We start from the raw sequence: 27,278 nt of genomic DNA, 5'->3' as shown, positions 1-27,278 counted from the left end.
GCACAGTGGCCTGATACGACTGCACAGTAGCATCGCATGGCAAAACCCATGATGCAATGCTTCTGTGCAATAGCATCACAAAAAAGGTGTTCACTGGCACTACTGCGCAGTAACTCGAATTACTGTGCATTTATTTAGTACTTGTTTATACAAGTAACCACTATGCAGTAGCATCTCGTGTAGATGCACCCTTTATGTAGGTTACAATGAAGAATTTGTTCATACAGAGTAAAATATTTCTTTTTAATGCTGTTCTTTTTTAAAGCAATTATGACACAGAGAAGAAAGTATAGGAAAATAAACTTCAATGGTGCTAGCAGTTTTTTTGGCTCAAAATGAATTCAGTGCCTTAACCAAACTTTATATTATGGAGGCTCAAAAGTGTATCCATAGGTTGCATTCAGGTTTTGGGTTTGATGAGACTTTAAAAATTCAGTATTTACTAACCTTAATTTTTTCCAGTAAAAGTAAGATACACTCTTCTGACTCTCTGTGAACTTTAAAGGGTTCCCAGAGCAATGGGAAATGCAGTGTCTTAAAAATGTGTATTTTGAAGGTTGAGGGCACCACATTTCACCTTTGCTTGGTTATATCTTGTAAACAAGTTACTACACAGGCAGACTTCATATTGGCAGTGCACCAGCAAAACTCCATTTGCACTAAAATACCTCAGACATAATTATGATGGGATGTATTACTAGATAAATCCTTTCTACTTGGTGTCACAAAATGCTCCACAGATATATGAGGTCAGAGTTAAGGATGGATTTAGAAGAAGAGTAAAGCAAGACTGACTCTGTGCCTCAAAAGGCAGAGGGCTCTATGCAGACTACTCAGTAGTAGAGCTAGGTCCAATGGTGGTGAGTCAAGGGCAGAGAGGAGTTGGTTTGTATGTTACGGAGTTTTTTGGACGTGACTTTTTAAAAATTATTGTTCCTTTGTTTTCTTTTGACAGACATTGGGAACTATCACTGCAGTGCCCATTAAAGTTCCTCAGGTCAGCTCCTTGCAGAGGTTGGCAGGACAAGGACCAGCAGTGCTACCTCAGGTAAAACTAATTTTTCAGTGTTTGTGTGAAACTCTTTGAACCAAATATTATGTTTTAGTTTTCTCTGTGCCAGTGCAGGCCTGTGAAAGCCAGCCTGATCACATCTGCATAAAACCTAAGAACTGGATGATGGGATGGTACAAATTGCAGAGAAGCTTGGCTTGCAGTGAGATTTAAATAGCTTATTTATGATTGTTGTATGCGTAGTCTGTCACAAAGAAAAAACACCATGGAAAAGGCTTATGAACCTAAAAATAAAATGCATATAATGAAGAATAAATATATATTTTATCAAATTAATTCCAAACCAAAAAAGGTACATATATTTTCTGAAATGAAAAACTTGCAACTCTGTAACTAAAGCAAAGGATATGGTCACCAAAGTTTCCAGTCTGCTAGTTAGGTAACTGGCATTTGAGACCCTAGATACTTTTGGCAGTTTACTTGCTTCCTTAGCACCTGATATGTTATAGTTACAGAGTTTGGCTGCTTGTACACACCATGGAGTTTAATTCAGTTTAGTTCTCCCTAAATTAAAATGGTGGGTTTTTAAAAACACCGTTTCAATTTAGGGAGAATTAAAACAAACTAAACCCCTGTGGCATGTACACAAGGGTGGGGGCCTGATCCTTACCTGTTTCTTTGGTGGTGGGGGGCGAGCTGCTGGCGGGCTGAGTGGTCCCTGAGCTGCACGGGGGGGCCCCAGGCGGCACCTGCCCTGTGGCACCCGGCCTGCACAGTCCTTGGGGCCACCCCAGCCATGAAAGGAAGCACCAGACCCCAACACAACTCAGGCAGGCAGGCAGGCTCTGGGGAGAAAAAAAAAAGATCAGGCTCACCGCATTTTTTTTTTCGGTGCAGCCTGGCTGCACAGGCTGCCACTGGGTCCCACAGCCCCTGAGCTGTGCGGGGCCTGCCAAGCCTCAAGCACATTGGTTTCTAGCACCCCATGCACTGTTGCACTTTGTTAGGTAGCAAACTAAAACAACTTGGAGGTGTTTTATCTTGCTACATACCAAAATCATTTAAAGTGGAATATACCACCAAGCATGCAAACAGCAATTCCATTCAAGTGGAATATGCCACTGAATGTGCAAACAGTAACATCATTAAAGCGGTACAAAAGGGCATTTAAGTCACTTTAAAGGCCAATTTTGTGGTGTGTATAAAGTCCCTTTTTGACCAGACTGATTTACATGTTCAGCTAACACACTGTGTTGGTGCTAAACTGGTTGGACAGGAGCTGAAAATCTTTTAAAAATAAAATTCTAAGCTCATCCAGATGTCTGAGCTCTTACTTCCACTATTTTCTGCCATTTTGATCAAAGGAACTGGGATACAGAAAACACAAAGTAGATATCTGGATATTCTCCTTCATAGACTAGGTGGGAAAGCAGCAGCACACAATTATGTTGCACAAGACACGTTTTTCAGCCTCTCCTTGTTCTTGATTTAACCTACGAGCTTTCAATTTGGTATCAGTTATATTGCCTAAGTAATGTCCCTTAGTCACTTCTGGATTGTTCTTTCATTTTTCTCCTTATGTAGCGTTAGTTCATTTTTACTTTCTCAAACTAGATTACCACTGATGCCATTGTAGTATTCTCTTCAGTCCATTGATCAGTCATGGCTTTCTAAAGACTTCAGATAACTTTATTCTAGTCTAGTACTTCTCATTGTGGAAAAAGGCATTGCTGTATTTTAACTAAAATTCTCCTTATGCTCATTACAAATTTTAGTATATTTATCATAGTTGGATAAAAACACAGATACACTTTAAGTCATTTTCAGACTGTCAGTCATGAAGTTAATGGTGCATGAACATTTTTTAATGTTCCTAATGTGCTTATGAACTGTTAGATATTACTACTTTCTGAATTAGGTTTAGAGAGCGTATATACCATGTAGGTTGTTTACGTATCAGAAATTATTTCATCCTTTAAATTATTGTTTTCTGAGCAAAATGCAAAAACCTCTTCCCGTCTGCATTGCTGGATAGTATCTCAGGAAGTTGTTCACAGTAGTCTATGAATGTCCTTTTTGGCATTAAGTGGGAATTCACTTTTCTTTGTGTAGCCGTTAGTAAGTCATTTCACATTTGAACAATTAATATTAAAATCATTATGGGTTCTTTTAGCTCATCAATATTTTTTCTACTGTTTCTTCACTTATAGAAGCTAGTAGTGGGTCTTTGAATTTAAATCTCTAGAGTTGTATATTCAGGAGAAAGCACTTGAATTCATTCTTTGAATTTTTCATTTTGTGCCAGGCAATGTTAGAATAAAAGAGGGTTTCCTCTCATGCCTGAAACTTTTTGCTTTTCAATCACACATTTGTTTTTTGTCATTTTTTGAGAGTTAAAGATGAACAAGATTCTTCCAGAAAAGAGTTGAGGATGAAGAGCAGCTGGAAGTCCTGAAAAAAAGACTTAAATTATTCTTATTACAGTTATTTTTCAGCAGGGATGATGGCATAGTACTCCTGCATATGGGATCATCAGCATTCTGTTTTCTTTTTGTAAGTAGGCTGATTTTTGTTCAGTGCCAGGTCAGGTTTTGAAGAATTGGGGAAAAATGTTTTGCATTTTTTGAGATGAGAATCAATCTTTTCTATCTTGCTGATTAACTCTTGACATTTATATTTTACGTTAGAAGAGTTGTGAGTGTTCAGTGCTTCAGCCCATGCTGTCACTTGTTTTCTTCTGCTGGTTTCTTTTTGGCATGTTTCATATTTGAGAATTAATGAATACCAATAACATTTGCAGTAGTATTGATCAGCAACTTTCACATATACTGTCACTGGAATGAAAAACAATCAGAATGGGAGATCTTTGGCCATGAAGACTGAACAGCAAGACAAACTAGCTGGCTTTATATAGGACCGTATTATCCAAAGCCCTGCTCATCTTTCAGGTTTTTATATTCTAACATCCTTAATGATAATTGATTACAGCAGGGCTGTCTAACTGATGGCCCCATCTGGTCCATGTGGGGTTAACACCCAGATGACAGGCTCCTAGTTGGCCATCTCTTTTCCCATCACTCTGGTTGCTGCTTCTGGTGTCTCCAGACTCCTCCTCCCTCCTCCAGCTTTCCTGAGAACCCTCATGGGAGGGGCAGGAGGAAAGCCAAGCCATGTGAGAGGGGAAACCCTTGTGGGAGGGGAGTGGCATGGTGGAGGGAGTGCATGTGGAGGTGTGGGGGTTGTGGTGCTGTAGGGGACCTTGTGCAGCATGTGGCCCAAGGGACTAGTGGTCTATGTAGGTGCAGCCCGTTCACTGTACAGCCTTAGTCACTCAGAAGATGGAAAGCCAGGATTACATCAATAAGCCATGCTCTTCTCTCAAGTCACTCACCTATGATTCTACATGTGCCTTTTCTTTGTTAAGCTTGTAGACCCATGAAATTTTCAAAACTTCCCTCTTTAAGATTTTGCATTTTGCAATAAAAATAGGAGGCTCCAAATTTAATTATCATAATTTCAAATATCTCTTACGTAGATGTAGATATTGTAAACTGAAGTTTAAAAAAATGGAGGTAAAACCCTATTAATACATAGAAGGAAAAATGTTTTTTTCTTCTCTTAGGAAGACAAGAATGCAAATGTATGTTTTTTCCCCCTTTCTGAAGTTAAAAGAACTTCCTATTTCCCTGGTGGAGAGGAGCCCAGCAGATTGTAGGATTGGGATCAAAAGCATTACCTGGATGCTCAAACATCCTACTTATTGTCATAGTTATGGGCAAGCTGCATTTTAGATCCCATAGTACACCTCTTAGGTGACAGGCCTGAATTTCTGCATCTTATATTATGTTAAACCAAATTGTCCAAACCCTCTCAGACTTGACCTCTGAGTAGCAGTCTTGCCCCTTTTTACCAGCCTTATTAGGTGGGTGAACAATTCACTTACTTGGGCTCCACTGTCTCACAAAATTTTGGCTTAGAAGCCGAAATACATTCTCGCATTGGAAAGGCAAGCAATGCCTTGCTAAACTTCAAAAGAGAGTTTGGAAAAAAACCAGAATGCTCACTCCATCTACAGTGCTTGCATACGTAACTCTCTACTGTATGGCAGTGAAACATGGACTCCTTATGCCAAGGCAGAAGGAAAACCAAACAGTTTCCATCTTCAGTCTCCTCCGTAATCTTGGTATAACACGGCATGACAAAATCTCCAACTTTGCTCTTTTGGAATGGGCCAATATACCCAGTATGTTTGTGCTCCTGAGACAGAGACACCTCCATTGGTTAGGACATGTGAACCATATGAGCAATGGCCGAATCCCCAAGGACATACTCTACAGTGAGCTAGTCACTGGCAAACATCCATTTGGATGGCCCAAATTCTGTTTTGTTGATGTCTGCAAGAAAAACTATAGCAAGCTGTGCATCAATAGCCAACGCTGAGAATCAATCACTTCAGACCCCTGTGAGTAGAAAGCCGCTGTGAAGCAGGGCCTACATCACTTCAAGATGGAGAGGGTAAATGTTAAGATAGAGAAGAGACATCAGAGACAGGCAAGACAAGATGGTACTTGGCATGCTGGCACAAGCTCAACCAAGTTTGTATGGGCTACATGTTGGAGGGTCTGCTTGTCATGCATCAGACTTCTCAGCTGCTCAAGAATATGTGGTGGTACCCAGTAACCCACCAAAGGCCCAATCTCCCTGGTCTCCTGAAACCAATGACTGCCAATGATGATTAACATGATTGTCCCAATAGAGCTTGGCAACTGTTGAACCTCTAAGGCTAAGTACAGACAGTCAAAAAGCCTGAGGCTGAATTGATTCAATCTTGAAAGGTTAGTGTAACAGGGGACCCTAGCCCTGTTACTAGAAGGCACGTCCGCCCCTTTAAGGCCAGAAATTTCTGGGCACGGAGTGCTGGGAAAGAAGAGGTTAAATGCTGAGCCTGGCCAGCTAGTCAGCTGACCGGAAGGGGCAGGACTATAAAAACCCTGGGCAGAGCGGCAGTTTAAGGGGGAGCTGCCAAAGGGGAAGGAGTGCCTCAGAGAGCTCCTTGGAGGAGTGGTCCAAAGGCAGGAAGAAGGGAGCCATGGAAACCCTGGAGAAACGGCAACCGCATCACAGCAAGGATGTGAGCCGACAGTGGGAAGCCAAAGCCCGGACCCTGTGAAAGTAAGCTGACATGCTGCTTTTATTTATCACATTAGCTGGTGGCACTTATTACCCATGGACGGGACTGTTTAGTTTTTTTCTTTTTTGATTAATGAATAAGACTGGTGGTTTGGGTGAAGCCATTAAGGGAAGGAGGAGGCCTCATTTTGGGGACCCACTACGGAGTGGGGACCCCGGCACCAGCAAGGGTGCGACTTTTTGGGAGGCACAGACCCCAGCGCCTGAAGACGTGATCTTAAAAAGGCCAGGGAGGTCTGGTGCACCTGTGGTGCAGCTTTATTTTTGGAATTTTTTTGGACTGAGAGGGTGCGTGTGCAGGGTCGTCCCCTGGTTTTGAACTTGCAACACCACCCAGCTGTGGGGCCAGCGCCTGGACCTCTGGGCCAAGGGGGGGTTGGGCTCCAGATTGGAGCAGAAAAGGGGGCCATGAGCCTCAAGACACCAGAAAAGGCTAGAGCCTTGGAGTCAAATCCTGTTTAGTGGGTTTAGATGGCGAGGCCTAGCTAGAGAAAAACAGGGGTCAGGCCTGTGTAGGTGAAAGGTCCCAACATACCCAATACAACAGGCAGTCTCCCACTCACAAGAACATCATCACAATGATTTCCATCAAGACGTGGCAGGCGAGTATAGAGCAGGACATAACCCCAAAGAAGGCTCCAAGGGCACCCCATGTAACACGTGGATTACCAGGAAGATGGTGCTGGGGAGGGCGACCTGTTACATTGGTGCATTGGCCAGAAAATTTCTCATGGTACTGTGTACCCTGAGATGATGGTTGACCCTGTCTTCTTCTTGGACCCATGGTTGACCTTGGGTCCAAGAAGAAGACAGGAAAGACGGGACAGACTTGCATCTCGGATTTAAAGGCACAACAACTGGGGTTGGAACTCATGTGCCATGTGGTCCAGGGTCTACAGAAACAAGCAGAAAGCCAACAGGCATTGCTCGAGAAGATGGTGAGGGACATACCGACAAACCAAGCTCCCCCTGTGGGTATTTGTGGGTATGGTGCCAGGGTTTACCCTGAGCCAAGAGAGGAACGGCCTGCACTTACCATAGATGTTAGGCTAGAGGGACAGAAAACACAGGCTATTTTAGATTCCGGTTCATCACACACAGTAGTGCGGAGAGCCATCTTACCAAGAGGGGAGAGGGAAGTGGCGGACCAGATCACCATTCAGTGTTTGTGCAGGGAGGCACAAAGACAAGACTGAGTGTGGGTTACTCTGCAAGTGGACGAGAAAGTACGCTGAATACTGGTAGGAGTGGCTGAGCAGTTACGCTGCCCGATGATGCTGGGATGTGACTGGCCAGAGCTTCTGACAGTCATAGCTCAGGCATACAGTTTGAGAGGGACAAGAAAAAATGGAGGTACCCCACAATGCTACCTTAGTCACACTAGGGGGAAAGCCTCTGAGGAGAATTCAGAGGTGGGAGAAGGCCCCAGCTGGAGACCACTTGGTGTAGGGAAAAGAGGGTGCAAGACAGTGAGGTCTGAGGTGGTCTTTGAGGATGATCCTACAACAGAGGCATTTGCCGGTGAGCCTGAACTACCTCTGTCAGATGAAGAAGCAGAACAGGAGGTGAATGTGGCCCATCTGTGGGAGGATGAACATTTCAGACTGGAACAGAGCAGAAAGGAAGGGTTTCGATATGCCTTCCAGGAACACCTAGCCCAGCGGAATGGGGAAGTGCTGAGACCAGAGCTGATGCAGACCACCCTGCGATTTGAGGTGAGGAACGATCTTCTATATAGAGTCGAACGGGGAAAACATGGGGAAGAGGAAGTAATACAATTGCTGGTGAATCAGCGATACTGAAAGGCCCTACTGAAAGTGGCACATGAACTCCCTATGGGTGGACATTTGGGGTGAGACAAAACTGAGCCTTGCATTCGTGGAAGATTTTTTGGCTAGGGTTAATACGGGAAGTGGCCAAGTACTGCACATCTTTCCCTGTATGCCAAAAAGTAAACCCCAGTCATCCTCCAAGAGCCCCCATTAGTACCACTACCATTGGTGGAAATCCCCTTTGAGCTGGTGGCTGTGGATGTTGTGGGGCCACTGCCAAAAAGCAAGGTAGGGCACCAATTTATTTTGGTCCTCCTGGACTATGCGACAAGGTATCTGGAGGTTGTACCTATGCGGACGGTGTCCACACCCAAGGTGGCAGAAGGTTTATTAAAAGTGTTCTACAGAGTGGGGCTCCCTAAAGAATTGTTGACAGACCAAGGGACTAACTTTACATCTTGTGTATTCGAGGGAGTGAGCAAAAAAATGGGAATCAAACACCTAAGGACCATAGTCTACTACCCCCAAACTGACAAACTTGTGGACTGGAACCTAGTTCAGTACGTGATACAACTGAGAGAACGCCTGGAGTCAGCAGAGAGGGAAGCTTTAGGAAATCTGAGGGAGGCCCAAGAGTGGCAAGCAACCCATTACAATCAAGGAGCTCAAGAGAGGAAGTTTGAATTAGGAGACTGTGTACTGGTTCTCTTGCCGGATCAGGAGAGTAAGTTACTAGCACAATGACAAAGCCTTTATGAAATAACACGCCAAATAGGGCCTGTAGATTATGAGTTATATCAGCCAGACAAACAAAAGAAAAAACAGATATACCATGTTAACATGCTGAAGCTATGGCAAGAACGAGAGGGCCTGTACTTGTGACCAGCCTGGAGAGGGTTCAGAGAAGGGCAACCCACTTGGTGAGAGGGCAGCAGGACAGGCCCTGCGAGGAGAGACTGAAGGACCTGAACCTGTTCAGCCTCAGCAAGAAGAGGCTGAGGGGGGACCTAGTGGCTGCCTATAAGCTCATCAGGGGAGATCAACAGCAAATAGGTAGAGCCCTTTTCTCCCCAGCACCACCTGGGGTGACAAGGAACAATGATAATAAGCTGATGGAGAATAGGTTTAGGTTAGAGATCAGAAGGCAATATTTTACAGTTAGGGTGGTCAAAATCTGGAACCAACCTCCCAGGGAAGTGGTCCTTGCCCCTACCTTGGGCAAATTCAAGAGGAGGATGGATGATCACCTGTCTGGGGTCTTGTGAACCCAGCATTCATTCCTGCCTGTGGTAGGGGGTAGGCTAGATGATCTGTTCAGGTCCCTCCTGACTCTAGCTACTATGAAACTAGCCAAGTCCCTCCAACCAGATGAACCAGAACTAGGACCCTCCCTGGGGGAGAGAGAAGGGGAAAGCAAAGTGGAAGTGGCTCCCTGACTCTCGGAAGAGCAGAGGCGGCAGGCAAAGGAACTAGTGAGGGAATATGGAGACGTGGTTCAAGAGGTCCCCAGGGAGGGTCGAGGCATGATACATCAACTAAAGACCCCTCCAGGCCAGGTGATCCATGAGAACTGGAGGCAAATCCTACAACAACTCCAAGGCCAGATAAAGGAGGAACTTGGGATGATGTTAGAGAGAGGCGTAATACAAGAGTCCTGAAGTGAGTGGCGCAGCCCCACTGTGGCCGTGCTGAAGCCAGATGGAAAAATTAGGTTCTGTATTAACTTCCAAAAAGTAAAGTTCGATGCCAATTTCGATGCGTATCCAATGCCTAGGGTAGACAAAATGGTGGAGAACATAGGGCAAGCCAGCTATATCTCCACATTGGATCTAATGAAAGGCTACTGGAAGGTACCCTTAGCACCCAAGGATCAAGAAAACACCGCCTTTGCCACCCCATGGGGTCTATTTCATTTCAGACGCATGCCATTCGGATTACATGGGGCTGCCACAACATTTCAGCAGCTAATGGACAGAGTCCTGGCTCCACATGGGTGTTATGCTGCAGCGTATATAGATGACATTATTGTGTATACTGCAGATTGGCTGGGGCACTTAACAGCACTGCAGGCAGTATTGCAGGACTTAAGGAAGGTGGGGTCGACTGCCAACCCAAAGAAGTGCACAATTGGAAAGGAAGAAACACGGTACCTGGGGTTCCAGGTAGAAAGTGGGAAGGTACGACCACTGTTGGACAAGATAGAGGTAATAAGGGAGTATCAAACTCCATAAACAAAGAGACAAGTGAGGGCCTTTTTGGGAATGGCGAATTATTATAGGAAATTCATCCCTCATTTTGCAGACTTAGTGGTACCTTTGACCGAAATGGTAAAGGCAGCGGCTCCAACCAAAGTGAGATGGACACCCGAAGCGGAAGCAGTATTTCAAAAGGTGAGGGATGCACTATGTACACAGCCATTACTATATACACCAGACTTCAATAAAACATTTGTGGCATTAACAAATGTGTCCAACTGGGCTATTGGTGTGGTGTTGGTCCAAATGGAGGAAGGAGAACAACGTCCAATAACATACCTCAGTAGAAAGTTACACGCTCCAGAAAAAAATTATGCTACAATAGAAAAGGAATGTTTGGTGATCAAATGGGCCATAGAAACGCTCCGATATTATCTGTTAGGTCGGAAATTTACATTAATCACGAACCACGCTCCGCTGCGATGGCTACAGACTATGAAGACCGATAACGCTAGGCTGTTGAGATGGGCCCTCAGTCTCCAATCACACTGCTTTGAGATGGACCATTGTCCCAGGACTAAGAATGTAAGTGCTGATTTTTTGTCAGGACAATATGAAGAGAAAAAGGGTCCAGAGGACAAGGGAAGACCCCAGATAAAGAGAAGGCGGGGGTGTAACAGGGGACCCTAGCCCTGTTACTAGAAGGCACGTCCGCCCCTTTAAGGCCAGAACTTTCTGGGCATAGAGTGCTGGGAAAGAAAGGGTTAAATGCCGAGCCTGGCCAGCTAGTCAGCTGACCGGAAGGGGCAGGACTATAAAAACCCTGGGCAGAGCGGCAGTTTGAGGGGGAGCCGCCAAAGGGGAAGGAGTGCCTCAGAGAGCTTCATGGAGGAGTGGTCCAAAGGCGGGAAGAAGGGAGCCACGGAAGCCCCAGAGAGACGGCAACCACATCACAGCAAGGACGTGAGCCGGCAGTGGGGAGCTGAAGCTCGGACCCTGTGAATGTAAGCTGACATGCTGCTTTTCTTTATCACAGCTGGCGGCACTTATTACCCATGGACGGGACTGTTTAGTTTTTTTCTTTTTTGATTAATGAATAAGACTGGTGGTTTGGGTGAGGCTATTAAGGGAAGGAGGCGGCCTCATTTTGGGGACCCACTATGGAGTGGGGACCCCAGCACTAGCGAGGGCATGGCGTTTTGGGAGGCACAGACCCCGGCACCAGCAAGGACGTGGCTTTTTGGGGGGCACAGACCCTGGCGCCTGAAGGTGTGATCTTAAAAAGGCTAGGGAGGTATGGTAGTTTTTTGGACTGAGAGGGTGCGTGTGCGGGGTCAGGCCCCCGTAGGTGAAAGGCCCCAACATACCCAATACAGTAGGCGGTCTCCCGCTTGCAAGAACATCATCATCATAACTTCCATCAAGATGTGGCAGGTGAGTATAGGGCAGGGCATAAGAATCCCAAAGAAGGCTCCAAGGGCACCCCACGTAAGGCACGGATTACCAGGAAGATGGCGCTGGGGAGGGCAACCTGTTACAGTTAGTCTAAACTGCATAGATTGAATTTATAAGCCATTGAACAGACCTTCACTTTTGATTCCAGAAATGCAGCCACATGCCTGCAGTGGCCCAGGCCAAAGACCAGGGGGCAGTAGAGTATGCCTCCCTGTTCAGCTGGAGCAGACAGCTTGGGCCAAGACTAGCCCACCCATCCTGTGAGGGGTGGGGGGTTGTGGGGGAGACTCAAAGCATCCTGGTATGCTGGTGGACTGTTAGTTAACCTGAATCTGGAGGAGTAGTTGATTAGATTCACTCAGAAAAGCTTTTTCTTTTTTTTTTTTCAAAATGTATTCCTTCATCCATTGGCCTGCTCAGCAAAGAATGAAAACAGTAAAAGGCCTATATCAATGGGTCTCAATCTTCCTTTGAAAGCTTGTGGACTGGCTGGATGAAACAGCCTGTCTTGCCATAGCTCCTGTCTCTTGTGTCTGTGGATGCAGCTACATTGCAGTCAGGTAGCATGATAGTGGACTGGCATATAAGTATACAAAAGTGCCATTGGTTCAGGGATGTCAGAGGATACTGTTCTATTTAATAGTAGGGGTGTGTGAAGTGGGCCGTATTTAATTTGGATTCGGATTTGGGCTGAATCAGGGACAGTGATTCGATTCGTTGATTCAGATCAATGTCCCTGATTCAATTTGGCCGAATCCAAATCTGAAGATTTTATGCTGATTCAGAGAATCAGCAACTCGGACGTAGACACACCTTTAAAGGTTTTTGCTACATACCTTGAGGTAGCAGGCATGGCTCATGATCACCGCTATGCTGGGGTGCATGGAGCATCCCACAGGAGTGTGGGGGGGCCCTTCACTTGTTCAGTGGCAAAGTACTTCTGGTCCACTTCTGGGTCTGTCAGGGAGCATGCTGGGGGCCCCCTGCCGCACTGCCCCAGCTCAGCGATCGGCCAGAGCGGGACCCCAGGTCCCCCTCCTAAAAGACCCAGGAGGCACCAGTCACTGAGCTGGGTGCAGGGGAGGGGGGCCCAGCACACTCCCTGGCGGACCCAGAAGTGGACTGGAAGTGCTTCTGGTCCACTTCTGGGTCTGTTGCCAAGCACGCTGGGGAGCCCCCTGCGCTTCTGTAGGACACTCCATGCGTCCCAGCATCACAGCACTCAGGAGCCCCTTCTACCTAGAGGTATGTAGAAAAAACATTTAAAGCTGTGTCTATATCTGAATTCCCAAATCTCTCTGAATCAATTTGGAGGGTTCTGATTCGATTCAGAGAGACTAAAGGGTCCTCTGATTTGATTTGGATTTGGACATACGGCCACCGAATCAGGCCAAATCTCTGCCAAATCAAATGAGGAACCAAAGCTTCACACAGCCCTATTTAATAGGTTGCAATGGACCTGTCCTCCATGAATCTATCTAATCCTTTTTGGAACCTGGTTATACTATCTGCCTGTACAAGCTCCTGTGACAATGTGTTGCACAAATTAGTTATACACTATGTAAAAAGTACTTCCTCGTGTTTGTTTTAAGCTTGATTCCTGATCATTTCAGTGAGTTCCCCCTTTTTCTTATATTCTCAGATTTGGTGATTTACAATTCCCTATTCATTGTCTCCACATCCTTCATGATTTTAGAGAACTCGATCATATCCTTCTACAGAATTCTCCTTTTCAAACTGAAGAATCCTAGTCTTTTCCTAATATGACAGCAGCTCCAAACCCTTATCATCTTCGTTGCCCCTATTTTTACTTTTACCTATTCTGCTACTTTCTTCTTAAAATTTAGAGATCAGAACAGTATCAGAATTGTTTTCAATTACCTTCTCAGTGATACCCAATATTTGATTAGTAGACATACCTTTGATCTAGCTAGTCTGGGTACTAATAGGAGTGAAGCCTGCAGCAGTACAGACATAAACATGGAAAGTAACCTGCACTGACATTCATAGAACCCCACAGCCTTTTTGCTGTCATTATGCAAGGTAGCTGTATGAAAGTTAGCATGAACATGCCTGCACATGCTGGGATTGCAGCTCCATTTGCAATATAGACATAGCCTCTCTCTGATATCACACCCTCTTCAAGTACAGTGAACCTGCTCCTCCTCCCTTATGTAGTACAGCATCTTTAAGGTTCCAGCATTCCTTTTTGATCTTTCATCTTTGGTTTAGACTGGAGAAATAAGCCAGTCCAGTGAGGTATTAAGCTAGGTAAAGGCGTTCCACAAGTAATAGCTCCCTGCTCCCCACACTGCTTCCTTCACAGATTTATATTTGTTTTGGTTTAATTTTCTGCATATTCTTCATCCAGTGGCCTCCTCTGATTTAACTCCATGCTGTCAAGCAGGGGAATATTATACAAGTAAATATGTGATATATACACAGAAATTGTGCATACAATTTCTTTATTCTCCTTACTTTTAAAGATACTTGTCATTTATTTTGGTTGTTTAAATGGATTTATGCTGTAACCCCCTAGGAGATTTCCCATCTGGGGATCAAAGATTTAAAATCAGCATTCACATATGACAAAAAAATCCCATTGTGTGCTTTGAAATTGTTATGAAATGGGAAACTAAACAAATATTAATTATAAAGTTCATTGTATAATACAAACAATATTTATTTTCTTAAGCCTTCATTGTCATTAAGGGCAAGTTCTTACTTTTAAGGTGGGGGGACTACAGAAAACTGTATTTAAAAGGAAAATAAATTGGTTTTGTTTCAAACCACTGTGCAAATTTTTTTTCCATAATTTGGGATGTTACTTGTCTTAATTCTTCTCCCTTATTCCTCCCATTTTATATTTTTGTTTGCAATTTCCATTTAAAGTAAATGCCTTCTTTCCTCCAACAGTCCTGTCCTGAGGAGCAAACAATATACTGAGATCACTTGCTCAAATGAGAAAGATTTTGTTTTCCATTTTTTGTTTATTTGTTTTTTTAAATGGTCTTTCTCTTTAATATATGTGACTAGCAGAGTGGAGAATCTTATCCCTGGCAGGAATTCCTATTTTGTTACTGCAGTGCAAATAATAATAGTTTTATTATTTTACTGTCATTTTTGTGGAAATTAAAGGGGAACATACTGTATCCACCAGGAAAAGATGTGAAATCCTCCGATGGATTTATAATTCCTCTAACAAACATTTTAAATAATTGTTGGGATGTTAAAACAAACCTCCAGTCTTTTTTTGTTTTTGTTAAAAAGATAAACTTGAACCCAATCCAACCCCCATTCACATCAGTGGAAGGATTCCCATTGATTTGAATGGCAGCTGAGTTAGACCTCTCAGATTATTGTGTTATTTCATTAACCCATTTTTCCAATTCCTGGTTGAAAGCAGGGGTTAGAATTGCTTTGCTCATGACATCCTTGATAGAAGAGAGCAGACAGCATCCCAGAAGAGGCCTACTGAAGTCCTATTATTAAGATTACCAGTGATGGGAAAACAGGGAAACACACACACTTCAGATAAAATGTATGCACGTTTCCTTAGTAGTCTGCTTTGAATATTGGTGTCAAACATTGTCAATTTAACATGAATTGTATTCTCTATGATGACTCTAATATGGATAGTTCATTATAGTAGAGATATCAAAGATATGGCCTGTGGGCCAGATCCGACCTGCGGAGCCATGTCGTCCAGCCTGCAAGGCTCCCCACAGGCCTGGAAATTTGTCAGTGGGATGAATGGCAGCAGCATTAATTGCTGTGGCTTAACAGCTCCAGGAGCTATGGCAGTTAACATGGACACTGCTCATGCTGCCACTGGTGGGGCTACTAGCAATTTGGCAGTGGGAGGAACGGCATCTTCCCTGATTCTGGGAGTCATGCCATTTAATGCTGCTGCCACCAAGTTTCTGGCCCTATGGGCAGTGTCACAAGCCAAATTAAATAGCTCCATGTGCCAGATGGAGCCCATGGACTGACTGTTGCAACTCATTTGGCCTACAGGTCTTGATGAGTTTGACACTAGGGGTGTGCGAAATGTCTCTGTTCCTATTCAGATTTGTATTCAGCCATTTTGGAGGGACAGCAATTTGATTCGGTGTTTTGGATCACTATCCCAATTCGATTCGGCCGAATCTGTTTTGGAATTTCAACATTGATTCAGAGATTCGACCATAGACTATGAAAGGGAATCACTAAAATACCTATATCTTTGTCATTTTTTGGCTGTTCAGATTAAAACAGCAGAGATGGTATCCCCCACTGAGGGCATGAAGCCTGGCAAGTTTCCAGGAGATAGGTATGGGGGCTTCTGGGAAACTGCACCTCAAACTGTTCAAAGCAAAACTCATGTGTGTGTGTTAAGGCAGACCAGGATGAAAACAGCGTGAAGGGTAGCCCCTTATGAGGCAATTAAGCCTGCCAAGTTTGAAGGATTTAGGTGCAGGGGTTTCTGTGAAACTGCACCTCAAACTGTTCAAAGCAAAACTCATGACACTTGTGTGTTTTAAGGGGTGTGTGTAGGCTGTAGCCATGTTGGTCTAAGGACATAGGCAGACAAGGTTCTTTGGGTCAATCTGATATCTTTTATTAGACCAACTGAATAGTTGGATAAATATATCTTGTCAAGCTTTCAGGTTTGAAAATCCTTCCTCAGGCTGAGGAAGCATCTGCAGTTGATGTGTGCTCTTCCTGGATGGAAGGAATAGTAAAGAAGCCAGAGGCTGGGATGCAGGCAAGAAAGCCAGTCAATGAAAATGTAAATTGAGGCATCAGGGAGTGAGACACAGGCTGGGAGTGGGTGTGGGGGGGAGAAGGGGGGTGTAGCAGGTAAAAGTGGAGAGATACCTGGGGAGTCATATGGCAGACAGGTTATAGTGTGTCATAAACCCAAGGTCTATATTGAGTCCATGATTTTCTGTATTTAGGAGGTTGATGAAGTGAAGTTCATAGGCTCATCTGTGAAAAGTGGTTTGTAAATTCAAACAAGCACTGAACCTCACTAACCTCATCACCAGAAGCCAACTTCCTACAGCCCAAAATACACCGAATGGATCCAGACCATGCCATGACAAGAAATGCAAAACCTGCCAACATATCTCCAGTACCCCCATAGTTACTACACCCCACAACAGAACCATCACCATTTCTGTACCTTACACCTGTACCTCCAGAAATGTTATATATCTCATCCAGTGCACCAAATGCTCTGATGGAAAATACGTAGGAGGTACCCAACAGCAACTGTGCACCAGAATGAATGCACACTGGAAATGTATTACAGACAAGAATACCCAGCTACCTGTGGGGGCACATTTCTCACAAAAAAAGTCACTCTCTCTCCAATCTCTCAGTCCTGAGCCTCAAAGGAAATTTACAAAACACTTTTCACAGACAGGCCTAGGAACTTCATTTTATCAACCACCTAGATACAGAAACTCATGGACTCAATATAGACCTTGGATTTATGACACACTGTAACCTGTCTGCCATCTGACTCCCCAGGTACCTCTCCACTTTTACCTGCTACATCCCCCTTCCCCCCCACCCCCCACTCCCAGCCTGTGTCTCACTTCCTGATGCCTCAATTTACATTTTCATTGACTGGCTTTCTTGTTTGCATCCCAGCCTCTGGCTTCTTTACTGTTCCTTCCATCCAGGAAGAGCACACACCAACTGCAGATGCTTCCTCAGCCTGAGGAAGGATTTTCAAACCTGAAGGCTTGACAAGGTATATTTATCCAACTATTCAATTGGTAAAATAAAAGCTATCAGACTGACCCAGAGAACCTTGTCTGCCTTGTGTGTGTTAAGGCAGAGTGAGATGAATGCAGCTGGGATGGTAGCCTGTAACGGGGCATTCCCAGTGCTGGTTAGATCTCAGCCCACCCACCTGTTTCTGGGCCAACCACCCAGCCCTCTTTCTTCTGCCATGCTTTGATAGAAAACTGATTCAGATGCTACCCAGGCAGGAGGCTTCCCATTTAGGCATCTTATGTCTCGGAGTGACATCCATTCCACAGCTCCGTACCTTCCGTACATTGTGGCCAGTGCCTTGCAGATGGCATCCCAGGCAGCTAACCTCACCTGGAGCCTCACAACTCCACTGCAAGCAGCAAGCCTCACGCACCTGAAAGATCTTACAGCTCTGGGCTTTCCCTAGCCAGGACTGTGCATGTGTGTTCTGGCTGGAGGTTTCCAAGGTCCTCCTACCCACCTTTCACCAAGGAGGTTTGCAAAGCTGGCATTTCCTGGGGGCTGTCGCACCACCAGCAGTCCCACCAGGCCTCCCAACCCTGGGAGTTTTAGGTCATGCCCAGAACCTGGGGCCTCCTCCTTTCCCATAAGCCCTGTCCATACCTCCAGGTTTGTCCTAGCATGGGAGCTCAGCAGGGAGATGTATTTCTCCTGCTGGCTGGTGATACAGTGAGTGCCGCCTCCAGCACTGAGAGTAGGGCATTAAATGGTTGTGAAAGCAAACCAAATAAAAAATGGGAATAGGTGTGAACAGAGTGAGGAAAGTGGCACTCACTCCATCTGCACCTGGAGCTTGGGAATCCCAGCAGTGGGAGGCTCACCTTCAGGAACACCAGCTGCTCCACCAAACCAGGATCCAAGAAGGTGCAGTGGGGTGTCACAACATCACCAGCAATGCTGAGCACCCTGTCACTCAGAACACTGGTTGGTGGACAGGACAAGTGTTCCCTGGCAACTGTGGCCAGATCCTGCCACATGTGGCTGTGGCTTGCCCAATAGGCCAAGGGGTCGCACAAAAGTGGCTCCATGTCCTTGGCAAGATGGGTAGTCAACGACGTCTTGATAACCTGCCCGATACTGGGCTCTGGTGCCTCTGGACCCCAACATGGAAGCCATGCCCTTGGTCCACATTGGCAGCGCCGGTGGTGGAGAAGACTGGCTGGTGGGTGGGTTGCTGGCAAAGGAAAGTGCATCCCACTCTTCCATGTCCCTCCACCTCTGCCCTTCTGCCTCCCTGACTCTGTTCACCAGCACCTCCGTCCAGTGATCCAGGGATTTGCTGCAGCAGATGCTCCCCTTCACTCTTGAGTCACACATGGCCGCCAGCATGTGGAATGTACTGGACTGCAATGGATTCAGCCATTTCTTGATGGACTGTAACAGATCCAGCCATTTCTTGATGCCCTCCTTTAGCCTCTTCACCAGTGCCTGCCAAGGTTCCCTTTAGGGTGCGCGCGTGTGTGGCCACGTACAACTATGTGGCTGTGCACAGCCTTTTCAAGGCCACACACCAGGAGAAACTGGGGCAGGAGCCTGGTGCGGGATCCGCTGGCTCTGGGGAAGTGCTCCACTCCCTGGCCCTGATGCGGGGGAGCAGAGCACTTCCCCGGAGCCAGGGAGCCTGTACCAGGCTCCAGCCCCTGGTCCCCGGCTCCAGCCCCTGGCCCCCAGCCTCTAGCCACTGGCCCCTGGCTCCAGCCCCTGGCCCCTGGTCCCAGCCCCTGGCTCCCGGCTTCTGGCTCCAGCCTCTGGCCCCTGGGTCCAGCCTCTGGCCCCCAGCATCTGGCCCCAGCTCCAGCCTCCGGCCCCTGGCTTCAGTCCCTGACCTCCGGCCCCCAGCCCTCAGCCCCCTTCGGTAAGTGTCCCATGCCAGACCGAGGCAGCGTGCTCACAGACCTAGGCGGTATGCTCACAGACCAAGGTGGCCTGCTCACAGACCGAGGCGGCACACTCATGGACCGGTGTTCCTTAGAGGGAACATTGGTGCCTTCACCTCTGGTGACAGAGGCTTGCCCCAGCCAGGAACTTCAATCCCCTGGAACTTCTCCATTTGGTTTTGAAGCTCCCTCACTATGGAAATCACCTGGCTAAGGAAGGCATCACCAGTGCTGAGGCTCTCAGTGGCCTCAAGGAATGGTGTAGGGAACACCAAGATCAGGGAGATGGTATCCCACTTAACTTTGTTAAGGGGCCTGCTGATCCCAGTCTCCTTGAGCAAGGCCATCTCATGGATGGCATTCTGTTGCTTGACCAGCCTATCAAGCATCAGGTATGTGGAGTTCCACTGAGTCTCCACATCCTGCATGATTTTGTGCAGGATGCTCAGCTCTGCCTGTTTGTCCCGCAGCATCTTGCCCCCCTTGATGCTCTGGTGGAAGTAGCCTACCACCTTCCTACATTTTGAAATGAGCTGGCTGGTTGTGATGGTGCCCTCACTAGCAGCTCTTTTCCCCTCCAAGGTGTTCCTGATTATAAGGTGGAACTTGTGTGCCACACAGTGGATGCCAACAAAGTTGGCATCACGGACCACCTTGACCATATTGGCCCCATTTTTGGTGACTATGAACCCATGGATGAGCTCGCCATGCCCAATGAGCCACCCCTGCACGATGCAGTTCATGGCCACCTCCCTTGCCATGTGGGACTGATCCAGCACCTCAGCTTGCAGGAGAGCCCACTGATGGCCTGACTGTTCGCACCAGCACCCTGTGAGGGAGAGGTAGGTGTGATCTCCATTCTGGCTGCTCCAGATGTTCGAGGTGAAGTGCAAGGCCATCTGCAGACCTGCCTTGTGCAGCTCCTCCCTCAAGTATTCCCTACATGCCTCATACAGGGAGGGTACCACCATCCTGCTAAAGGTGGTGCATGCAGGCACTTGGTAGGATGGGGCCCCGAGTGCCATGAGCCACCTGAACCCTGGCCGCTCAACTAAGAAAAAGGACTGGTAATCCAGAGCAAACAGCTCCCCAGTGCTCTGGGTGACCTAGCTCACCTTTGAAATGAGCCCCACTTTGTATATGCCTTTACCCCACTGCTCCAGGGTGGCCTCCCTCTGGTTCTGGGGACGGGGACTTTGGAGTGAGAAGGGGACTTCCCTTTGGGCACACTCCCACTGGTGCCAGGCTGAGAAGGAGCAAGGGCAAAGGGGTGGTGCCTCTTGAGATGCATCAACATCCCTGTGGTGTTGAAGTGTTTGACCTCCTTGCCCCAGCTGGTCTTGCTTTGGCAGTGCTGGCAAATAACATATCTGTGATCATCTGCCACCTCAAAATGATCCCACACTACACTACCTCCTTGCTTCTGGGGCATGGGTGGGGATACTGCCTTATCCCCCTCTTCAGCAGACAGAGGAACAACAAGAGGAGGAGCTGGCTCAGCTGAGCCACTTGCCTCCACAACCTCAACCTCCTCCAAAGTGCCTTCCAGAGGAGAGGTGACTCTAGGGGAACTTTGAGGGCTGTGGGGCACAAACTCAGATTCCTCCTCCTTCCTCAGTATTTCCTTTGCTATGGCACTTAGGTTCCCTGCTTACAGACACAGCTCTTCCCCTGGCTGTGGAAGGCTCATGCTGGGAATTGAAATTGGGGTGGAGTAGACTGTCATGCTGGACCTTGTAGTCATTATAGCTGGTGTTAGTGGAGGTGGTTCAGGTGCAGACACTGCTCCCTCCTCCTTGCTGCTACTAGCAGCAGAAGCCTCACACCTGGTAGAAAAGAGAGCGCATCTAAGTTTGGTGAGGGGGCAGAACTTACAGCCCTCCCTCTGCCCCCTCTCACTTCCCTGCCCGAGGACCTGGGACCTGCCTTTCCAGCACACTTTATGTTTAGTGTGCTGGAAGATGTGTGTCTCTGTGTGTATATGTGTAGTGCTTTCCTCCACAGTGATGAGACACTGCCAGGGAAAGAAGCACAGCTTTCTTTTTGTTTGGGGGGGGGTGGGAATAACAAGAACAAATAACAGGATTTGGGGGGAAGAAAGAGTGGAAAGGGATCACAATAGGGAGGGTAGGCAAGGGTAAGTGGGAAAGGATTGGCTCCAACTTGGTAGGAAAGAAGTACCAAGCTGCAAGCATCCAGATGCTGCTCTCTGCTGCTGCTCGTGCTGCAAACACAGACACAGCTGAGAAATGGCAGAGAGAAGTTCACACACAGAGCCTTATATATTGTTTCTCTGTCCCTCTCCCAGAGCACTTTGATTGGAAGTGACAGATCTGTCCTCAGGGACAGATCGCAGACACTGGCCAGCTACAGATGTCAATATCAGAGCAGTCCTTCCACCCCTCTTCCCCCTCCCTCTCCTTAGTTTCTGTTTCCCTGAAAGCCTGTATCTGAAACTCTGAAATTTTCCAAAACATTTTGGATGTTTTTGTTTAGTTTCAGAGATTTTTCTCAGTCTCTCTTTCCAATTTTGGTTCTGTGTTTTGGGTGCTGAAACAGGCTGAGACACTTCTGAAACGAAATGGGTGCTGAAGCTTCGCATAGCCCTATTTGACACACTTGAACTACTGTCTTGTGTATGACTAGATTGTTTATGTAGTACGCTTGGTGGGACTGAGATTGTGATGTAATGTGCTTATACTTTATGGTGATTGATTTTGTCCTCTGATTGCCACAGGGCAATTAAACAAGCTTCCCCTGTTCCTTAACTTGCACACATTGTTTCACCATCACCAGTGCAGCTCCATGACTATCCAGCCTCAAGTAGTGTAGATGAGGCTCTGAATCACCATGTCACCTAGACCTCCGAGCAGAGGAGACCACGCGATGCTAAAAATGGTCACAACAACAGAAGCGTTGTATATGCTAGACCCTCCACTTGTTCCAGCACTAGCAACAATGGGGAATGTAAGGCAAAAAGGGCCCAGTGTAGTCAAAACCCAGATTATAGAGTGGAGCTGGAAGAGAGGTTTTGTAACAAAATGGTTTGTGATAGGGTCCCTCTTCTTCAAGATGTATGAAAGAAAATCCGTCAGTGAATTTCTAAACATAGCATCTAAAGGATGCACGTGAATGGCAGAAAGAGTGAAAAATAACCATTACATTTTGAATGAGCATTCAGGAAAATATTGAACATGAATAGAAACCAGAAACTAGAGTTGTCTGTGTAAAGTTAAATTTCCTTCTGCATGAGGGAGAAAATAACATTTGCCATTTGTTTGACTCAAAATGCGATGTAATTGGATTGTATAAAATCATTATTACAGCTTCAAAAAAGTTGTATAGAATAATCCCCTGAGGCATTTTGCACACCTTCCTGTACATAATCCTCCCTGTACTTCCATAGAGGCATTCTGGAATTCTAGTGTAGGGTGACATGCATAATCTGATTTAAAGTTGTACAGTGAATAACTATACTAAGAGACTCACTGCTCAGTTTAGTCTTCACTGTGTATGCAGAGTGTATGGAAACAAAGTGTTCCTGTAAAAGGAAGGTTTGCAGTGGCCCACTTGCAAATGTAGCTCTTAATAAATAAGATTGTTCATCTATTCCATCCTGCATAGTTTTTCATATCCTGAGCACTTTCGAATAGTACAGCTCCCGGCCCTGCTGCCCTCCCCTGAGCCCTCCGGAGCCCAGCGCGTGCGACTCAGAGCGGCAGTGCACAGAGGGGCCACGCAGGGAAGCTGCCTGCCACTGCAAGCTCCATGCTGCCCAGGTTACACTTCCCCTGTGTGCATGGGAGCAGCCTGGGCAGCATGCAGGGTTGCGCCCCTTGCTGCTGCCCCTGCCTGCAGGGTAAGTGTGGCCAGGGCAGCGGAGAGCTTGGAGTGGCAGGCAGCTTTCTGTGCCCCCCATTGTGCTGCCCTTGCCGCCCCATCTGCAGAGCAGTGTTGGAACCCAGTGCAGCAGGGCAGCACAGCGGGGAGCCTAACTGGTATCTCCTGCCTCCCTGGAGCCCAGGGCTGGGTCTGGGGCTGGGAGGCAGCTGGGGCCGGGGCCGGGAGGCAGCAGTTGTTTGCAGCCTCTCGGCTGTAGGCGACCCAGGTTCTGAGTAGCTGCTGATAGCCATGGAGCCTGGTCTTTGGGTGGGGGGCAGGGGCAGCAGGGCTGGGGGCAGGGGCTTTGGGTGGGGGGGCAGGTGCATGAGCAGGCCTGGGGGGCAGGGGCTTTGGGTGGGGGCAAGGGGCAGCAGGGCCGGGGGGCAGGGACTTTGGGTGGGGGCAGGGGTGTAAGCAGGGCTGAGGGGCAGGGGCTTTGGGTGAGGAGCAAGGGGCACAAGCAGGGCATCCTGCCATGTACCCCCTGCCCTTGTTTTGTTTTTCTGGCATGCTGGCACTCTGGCACTTTCCAAGGTAGGCATTGTGGGGTTTTTTGGCACCCTGGCCAAAAAACATTGTCTACCCCTTCTTTACTGTTAGAAACAGACATAACTTCATTGAAGCTAAAGCTACATCCATTTACGGCAGCTGAGGATATACTTACCCCACATTGTACTAATTTTTATCAGCCACTGCTAATGTTTTCTCTGTGACCCTCTAAAGCCACTCAGAAATTAAAGAGCTCTGTCTATTGCTACAGTGGCTTTGCTTCTGTGGCATGTGAATTGTGCCAAATCCATTTCTGAGTTTTTGTTTCTAAGCTATCAGTACAAGGGGGAAGTGAAAATAAAGTGTGAATAATGCTTTTCTCCTGATACGTTGCTGAGCTGAAAAATACACGCTCAGGCAAATCAGTCCTGGCAGTATGAGAACCTGCTTGATGCTGAACTTCCTCAAGTTGATATCTGATAGTGGGGAAGGAGGAGGGATTTCAGTCTTGCTAACAAAGATCTAACAAGATCCAGTGACTAGAAGCTCACATAACACAGATTTGGCTTTGAAAGAGGACATAAATATCTAGCTGTGAGGGTAATTAAACACTGGGACAATTTATCAGGGATGGTTATGGACACATCATCGCTTGAATTCTTTAAAACCAGATTAGCAGTCTTTTTGCAAGAGGTGTTTTAATCCAGTTTCTAGATGATATCACATCTATAGCTAGCATGCATACCCTTAGTCATGATGTTCACCTCTGCCCTTAGAACTTCAGTTTCCCTGTTCATCCCCTTTTTTCATAGGCCACAAGGAGAATAGGATTACCTGCATTTATTTTCATTTTCTCACATGACTTACAGCTCTGCATTAAGACAGTGTTATCTCTTTTCATACTCTTCAACTACAGTCACTTTTGGGATTTAGGAAGGAATTTTTCAGGTCAGATTGAGGAGGAATCTTGGTGGTTGTTATTGCTGCTTGGGAGACAAAGTCAGATGATAGTTTTCTGTGGTATAAGCCTCCTCGCTCATACATGAAGCCATGTATCTTCATTCAAGCATATCTCACCCAATCAAGAGAGAGGGAGTTAGCCATATTAGTCTGAAATTAGGCTGAAGACAGGGCACAATGGCACCTTATAGACCAGGGGTGGGCAATTATTTGGTCCCACAGGCCAGTTAGGCAGTTTTGGGGACCTGTTGTGGTCTGGTCAGCACCCCTGCCCCCTGCAACAGCCCAGAGCCCACATGCCCTGCAGCTCCTCCTCACCACTGCCACCAGCACCCAGCAGCAGCTGAGCTCACAGCCCTGGCTCCAGCTCACCCCACACCCACTCCAGATTTGCCCCGGCCAGAGCAGATCAGTTCCAGACCAGCCAGGACATATGTGCACAGCCCTGCCCCGGCCCACCCCATGCCTACTCTAGATTGGCCCGTCCACAATGAGTAGTGGCAGCAGCCAGGCAAAAGCTACTGTCGGGCATGGGGGAAACGTGGCCAACTCTCCTTCGCCGTTGCAGGGCCCTTCTTGCTGCAGCTACCTGGAGGCTGTGCCTGGGCTGCCCTGCAGCTCCTCTCTGCCACCATCACCACCAGCGCTACCTCCGGGCTTCCCTGCAGGGCAGCAGTGGTAGTGGATAGGAGCTGCAAGGCAGCCTGGGCACAGGCTCCAGGCAGCCACAACAAGAAGGGCCTAGCAGCAGTGAGCAGGAGGTGACCACTTTTCTCCACGTACCCAGCAGCAGCTTCTGCCCAGCTGTTGCCACTGCCGCTGCTGCTTATTATAGGCAGACATGAGGTGGGCCATGGTCAAGGCTGTGCCTGTAGGTCCTGGCTGGTCCAGAACTGGTCCATTATGGCTGGGGTGAGTCCAGCAGGGCCAGGGCTTGGGCTGTGCATGCGAGTTCTGCCAGATTCCATGGGGCTGGTGCCAGCAGCTGCAACAGCCAGAAGGAGCCACTGCTGCCTGAGCTGCCTAGAAATGGAGTCCAGGTGTGGAGCCACCCCAGCCCTGCCATGGATGCACCATGGGCTGGATGGCACCTCGCCCAGGCAGGATTGAAGGACCTATCACGGGCTGGACGAAGTCTCTCTGTGGGCCATATGTGGCCCATGGGCTGTATTTTGCCCACCCCTGTTATAGACTAACTCATTTAGAGAGACATGAGCTTTCACAGGCTACAGCCGTAGTCAGATGCTATGAATGTAGACCTAGTTTTCACTAGTTTCAAACTCTTTAGACTATTTGTTGTTTTTTATTTCTCTCCTTTTCTAAATTTCTTTCCCCCTACATACGGTGAGTCTTCTGTAATGTGCTTAAGTTCCATCTGTACTATATTCATTCAAATTCTCTTCAATATAATTCACATATTTAGCACTGCATACCTCCAGGCTCACTCCACTTCCCATTTTGTTGACTGGCCACTACCAAACCATACTCTCCAGTATTCTGCTGCCATTGGTTAATTAATCCAAGTGTCACCACCAGAATTTAAACTTCAGTTCCATAGGAATGGCAAAGAATTCACACCAGTCTTTTTCACCTCTGTATTTCTCTCCCTAACTGACAGTGTTTTGATCTTTCAATAATATTGAAGCAGTGTGTTTTAATGTGAAAATGCAATAAAAATTGTCTATTCCTTTAATGAAGTTGTGCAGGTAGTGAGTGCTTGTCCTTAGCATTTAGCTTCAAAGGATGGGGCTTGATAGAGGATAGAGCACTGTAGGGAGACTGGTTGGTGTTCCCTGCCAGTGTTTTCCCATAGAAGCCTATCTGCAGAGTAGGCAACTGTTTAGTTTTATTTTCATTATTTAACTGGTGTGAGACACACCTACAGCTTTTGGATAGGTCTCCCATTCTATTCTTGTGATTATGGAAATAAACAAATGCCCAAACACATAAATAAACTATAGAATATGTGGAGCTCAGTAATTATTAAGACAATGCAGTACCTCTATTTTATCACAAGATGGCAGAAAATACCCAGTGTGTATCTAGTGATCTTGTAAATGGAATATTTAAATGTCAATACTGGGTAGCAACTATGTTTCTTTGCCATATTAATTCTTTTTATTTATTTGTGTAGAAAGGGTTAATTTTATAGTGAAACAAGATACATTTATAAATTGCTCTGTGTTTATAATTGTATACAGTGTATGCATGGAATACATGCATACCAATGTATATGTAAAAATATTTTTGCATTTCATTTTTTTTTTATTAAATAAACAGAAAAACAGATAAAAACATACATATAGAAATATAATTAAATGTAAATAAAAAAATAAAAACAAACAGTTGTTAGTAGATGGAATGACAAGTAGTTTTGAGTACAGGCTATTAAACTGATTTTTATCAATCTTGATTTGTTTTATGGATCTCAGTAGAACTTAACCAAACCAAATTTGAGATCTGTGTTAAATCAGTAATAGACCTGGTATTTTATTTCCAACTTATGCTGTTAAAAAAAGGCCAAAATTTTCAGACATTAGCTAAATGGGTCAGAGTTAAGGTTAAATGTTCAACCATACTTATCATTCTTGACTTTCAAATGTTCTGTTTTTCATCCTTATAGATTCATTAATATTGGTTTCCTCATCATTATATTTCTGTAACTGACACATGATAA

General features: G+C 46.4%; 1 protein-coding gene across 2 annotated transcripts in view; it reads left to right on the top strand.

The window, feature by feature from the left end:
- The window catches only part of PHF21B (PHD finger protein 21B), a 278,198-nt gene that overhangs the window by 193,886 nt on the left and 57,034 nt on the right, over window positions 1–27,278 (top strand). For both annotated transcript variants that reach the window (XM_014611433.3, XM_014611434.3), the window contains one exon: window positions 956–1,048. In XM_014611433.3, coding sequence (XP_014466919.1) covers window positions 956–1,048 — 93 coding nt within the window. The remainder of the gene's footprint in view (window positions 1–955; window positions 1,049–27,278) is intronic.

This window comes from Alligator mississippiensis, chromosome 4, assembly GCF_030867095.1.
Source record: "Alligator mississippiensis isolate rAllMis1 chromosome 4, rAllMis1, whole genome shotgun sequence".
NCBI classification, from domain to species: Eukaryota; Metazoa; Chordata; order Crocodylia; family Alligatoridae; genus Alligator; species Alligator mississippiensis.
This window is presented reverse-complemented; position numbering and strand designations above follow the sequence as displayed.